General features: G+C 43.1%; 1 protein-coding gene across 1 annotated transcript; it reads left to right on the top strand.

Moving 5' to 3' along the window:
- Positions 1 to 511: 511 nt before the first annotated feature.
- On the top strand, positions 512 to 4,382 carry LOC149201861 (uncharacterized). The gene is made up of 7 exons (XM_089401391.1): positions 512 to 680; positions 766 to 817; positions 1,125 to 2,006; positions 2,196 to 2,943; positions 3,088 to 3,261; positions 3,609 to 3,914; positions 4,014 to 4,382. The coding sequence occupies exons 1-7, from the start codon at positions 512 to 514 to the stop codon at positions 4,380 to 4,382; spliced, it is 2,700 nt and encodes an 899-aa protein (XP_089257517.1).
- The last annotated feature ends 425 nt before the right edge of the window (positions 4,383 to 4,807 follow it).

Genomic DNA, 4,807 nt, shown 5'->3' with positions numbered 1-4,807 from the left:
ATATATAACAATATGCCGAGACAAAGTCGGCACCAGAGTCATTATAAAGTCTTTGCTAAACCATTATGTAATAAAACCCCTTCGTCGAGTGGCGGAGTTGTGGAAGGGACTTTGATAAACAGAGTAATAACGAGACCCTTTTGTTTTCCAGAGCAATCACGGCAGACCAACCTGACAAGACACATTTATACATGTATACAGCCATAAGAAGACTTGGCAACTTCTTTAAACTTCCACGCAGACCATACTCAGGGTTTGAATGTGTGGACTTACCCAAGAGAGGTGAAGCGCATAGCCTAGAGGAGAAGGTACTCCATTCACCAACTGGTGGCGCAACAGATACCCGGCGTCCCAACCTCCCTGTAGAGCTCGTAAGAGGAAAACAAAACGGAATACATAGAACGAGTCGTTGAATAGAAAATTCATTTCACCCTGACCTGCAGATAAATCAATGTAGTCTCGCTGCATAAGGAAGCATCAGGGTCACCTGTAAGATCTTCGGCCTGCAACCATGGCGGACAGCGTAACCCCAGGCGGAGCCAAACCCAGAAGACCAAAATGGAATGAAATGAGTCTCGACTTTGGTAGTGAAAGGTTGAACAAACAACTAGAAAGCAGCCAACCATTCGATGCAATGGAGGAGATCTCCTCCGTCGATTCATTCAGGAATCCCGAGAAAGGTGTCTTCCCTACAGTTCCCATTAAATGACAGTACAGTGGAGTTTAATGACTACGGATGAAGGCTTATGTGTCGAGCTTTGGGAGAAGCTGCTGTTAATGGTAAGGGGAGGAGTACTGTCATAGCACTCATCAGCATGTAAGTCATGTTAATACGACACAGACCTTCATACATGGGAGTCTGAGCGAGACATAAAAACTATAGAGTTAATTTAAATATAAACTCATGCATCGGTAAATTCCATAGGTGGTGGTAAAGTAATTAATTTAATGTTTGATTTTTATGTGTTTTATGTTTTGTTTTACAGGAGATGTTACATATGGTATCAGAGCCAAGTTCCAGAAACTGTGACCTCTAGGACAGTGGCATGGGAAATATATTTATATATTTATAACAATCAATAACCTGTTTAATTATCCCCCTGATAAATTCTGTTTGAGTACAGGAGCAAGATCGACAGGATGAGAAGAACAGATAGCGTATCCCAGGGATTTGTAGCAGGTCAGGGACCTGCAGGGAACCATCCCGAGTTGTGGGTACAGCTCGGCGAAGAGACTCGCAGCGCAAACCGTGCCATTCTGGAAACTGTACAAGAATTGAAGCATGAAATGGCCCGTTTACGGGAAGATAACGCCAGAATCACAATGGAACAGGAGAGAATTATAAAGAGTCTCTCGGATAAGCAAAATCAGATACCACCACACCCCAGTGTTGAGCAACAAGGAATATCAGGGGAACAGGACCAAAACATAGCGCCTGGAGAATCGGAAGGTAGGGAGCAGGAACGGTCTGATAATGCCTCTGAACAGCAAACGTCAAAAAGGCAGCGGATAGAGTTGCAAGGAGAATTCCGCAAGATTAAACTGCCACATTTTGACGGAGAACAAGAGGAGGCAGCTGAAGCATGGTTGATCAACATGAACAAATATTTTCAACTGTATGAATATGACCACAACCTTAAGGCAAGATTGGCCATTTTTCAACTGCAAGGGAAGGCCACCTTGTGGTGGGAGGAGGTGAAGATGGTCAAAGGAGTGAGTGAACAAACTATTACCTGGGAAAAATTTCAAAGGTACTTTAAGGAAAGATACTTGACAAAACACTTCTATGATGAAAAAGCTAGAGAATTCCATGATCTGCGATTGGGACAACAGACTATGGATGAATTCTTCACTTGTTTTACTTCCCTGCTCCGCTATGTGCCCTACATCCAGGAGGAAAAAGCTAAAGTGCAGAGGTTTGTTAGCAGTTTAACCTTGGGTATGAGGGAAAGAATCGAATTCGATAATCCAAAAATGATGGACGAGGCCATACGTAAAGCCCGAATGTGTTACCAGTAGAGCAAGCAAAAGGGAGATGGCCTACATAAGAGATGGTTGGATAAAAAAAGCAGCAGATTGACCGGTAGTACCAAAGGTAGCCGTGGTGGAGGTAATAGAGGTTTTACCAAAGGGCAAGCGAGCAGCAAAAATTCACAGAAGAATTCGCTGTGACTAAAGCCCCCCAATGAGTCTAGGACTAATGACCAATTTGGGAAAAATGACAATGAGGGGACAGTAAGGCCTCCAGTGCAATGTTGGGGCTGTGGAGGTCCCCATTATGTGAAAAACTGTCCCCAATGCAAAGGAACTGATCAGGTGTCCCAGGTCTATGAAGCCTCTACAGTGGGTGATGTAGGACGAAGTCTACCGAGGATTAATGCTACTCTAGAGGATCGCCAGGCAGAGTACCAGTTGACTATGGTGGAACTTGAAGGTACACTCGTAGACCTTGCTGTCACTATTTTAATTGACCCTGGTGCAACATTAAGTTATGTTAGCCCTAGAATTATGGAGCAGTGCAGGTCACAGCCTGTTAAATTTAAGCACCCTTGGCTGGTTCAGTTGGCTACGGGGGCAAAGAGACGGGTAAATGCCAAAGTTAAAAGCTGCCCTTTAGAAATAGCAGGCCAGTTAGTTACAACAGACTTAAATATGATTCCCCTTAGCTCATATGACGTTTTAATTGGTATGCACTGGTTGGAAAAACATTGGTCTATAATTAACTGTAAAACTAAGACTATTAGCTATAAGGATGAGCTGGGGATTAAGCAAGAAATGCAGGGGATCAAACGGCCAGTTCAACTTCAGCCTATAACCACCTCCCAGTTAGCAAAATGCGTTAGGAAGGGATGTCAGATTTACGCTATCCAAGTGGGTTATGCTGACGCAAAAGACAAAACAGCCGCAATAGAAAATATCCCTGTGATACAGGAGTTTGTTGATGTATTTCCGAAGGAAATTCTCGGGTTACCTCCTAAGTAGGACATAGATTTTACCATTGATTTAGTGCCGGGGGCAGCTCCGGTATCCCGGGCACCCTATAGAATGAGTATACCGGAATTGACAGAATTAAAAATGTAATTGCAGGAGCTGCTAGATAAAAATTATATCCGCCCCAATGTGTCACCCTGGGGAGCCCCGGTGTTATTCGTTAAGAAGAAAGACGGGACCCTGCGCATGTGCATAGATTATCGGCAGCTAAATAAATTGACTATCAAGAATAAATATCCGCTGCCCCGTATCGATGAACTGTTCGATCAGGTAAAGGGAGCAACAGTTTTTCGAAAATTGACCTGCGGTCGGGGTATCACCAAGTCCAGATTAAAGAAGAGGATATAGCTAAAACCACTTTCAGAACACGGTATGGTCACTATGAATTTGTGGTACTACCCTTTGGGTTGAACAACGCCCCTACCACCTTTATGTGTCCAATGAATAGCGTATTCCACCAATACTTGGACAAGTTCATGCTGATTTTCATTCACAATATCTTGATTTATTCTCGGACAATGGAGGAACACAAAGAGCACCTTAGATTGGTACTGCAAACCCTCCGAGAACATCAAGTGTACGCTAAATTCAGTAAATGTGAATTTTATGAAGAACAGATACAGTATCTGGGGCATATAATCACTAAGAAAGGAATTGCCGTTGACCCCGAGAAGATAAAAACAATAATGGAATGGTCGGTACCTAAAGATGTAGTAGACATCCACTCTTTTATTGGGTTAGCCGGCTATTATAGGCGATTTGTGGAAGGATTTTCAAGGGTAGCATACCCCATTACTTCCCTGCAGAAAAAGGGAAGGGCCTTCAAGTGGACCCCGGAATGTCAAAGGAGCTTTGAGCAACTCAAACACCTGCTCACCACAGCACCCGTTTTAAGCATTGCGGACCCCAACAAAAACTATGTGGTGTGTACAGATGCAAGCAAAGAAGGAGTAGGGGGTGTGTTGATGCAGGAAGGGAAGGTAATAGCCTATGAATCACGGAAATTGAAAGAACATGAGTAGAAATATTCTGCTTACGATTTAGAGTTGGCAGCCGTGATTCACGCCCTGAAAATGTGGCGACATTATTTGATGGGAAGAAAATTTCTGTTATTAACTGATCACCACAGCCTGACTAATTACTTTAGTCAACCCACTCTGAATGCAAGGCAAGCACGGTGGGCAGATTTCCTGAGTGGTTTCGATTTTGAAATTAAGCATTTAAAAGGAAAGGAAAATAGGGTGGCAGACGCTTTAAGTAGAAAAGTGCAGTGCCTATATGAAATCTCCTACAGTGAAGGGAAAGGTCCCTTCAGGGAAATCATTACAAGTGCAGCTAAACAAGATGCTAATTACCAGCAAATACGGCAACCAACCAGTAAGGAAAACTAGTCAGATTATGCCATAGACACTGCCAGAATGCTGTATTATAAAGAGAGACTGTATGTTCTTGATCAGAACCATGTCAAAAATCTTATATTGGACGAATTTCATAAGAGTCACTATGCGAGACACCCCGGTTATCAGAAGATGATTACTGCATTGCGAAAAGAATATTTTTGGCCAGGGATGAAGAAAGACGTGGCGGGTTATTTGGCACGATGCTTGGAGTGTCAACAAATCAAAGCAGAGCATCAACACCCTGCAGGATTATTACAACCACTACCCATACCATAATGGAAATGGGAAACCATATCCATGGACTTTATAACATGTCTGCCTAAGACAAAGAAGAATAACGATTCCATCATGGTAGTGGTAGACAAACTGAGCAAGTCAGCACATTTCATACCGGTACAATCTACATATAGGGCTGC

This window comes from Pinus tabuliformis, chromosome 2_1, assembly GCF_031772625.1.
Source record: "Pinus tabuliformis cultivar Carrire ecotype Pingquan chromosome 2_1, CPIR1, whole genome shotgun sequence".
In the NCBI taxonomy this organism is placed as follows: domain Eukaryota; kingdom Viridiplantae; phylum Streptophyta; class Pinopsida; order Pinales; family Pinaceae; genus Pinus; species Pinus tabuliformis.
Note: the sequence above shows the minus strand (reverse complement) of the source record. Positions and strands in the feature narration are given on the sequence as shown.

Excerpts from the sequence above, each read along its gene's own strand:
- LOC149201861 (XM_089401391.1), top strand. The coding sequence starts at position 512 with ATGGCGGACAGCGTAACCCCAGGCGGAGCCAAACCCAGAAGACCAAAA. Across the intron at positions 681-765 it reads ATTCAGGAATCCCGAGAAAG|AAGCTGCTGTTAATGGTAAG; the intron begins GTGTCTTCCCTA and ends GAGCTTTGGGAG. Across the intron at positions 3,915-4,013 it reads ACCCCAACAAAAACTATGTG|AAATATTCTGCTTACGATTT; the intron begins GTGTGTACAGAT and ends GAACATGAGTAG.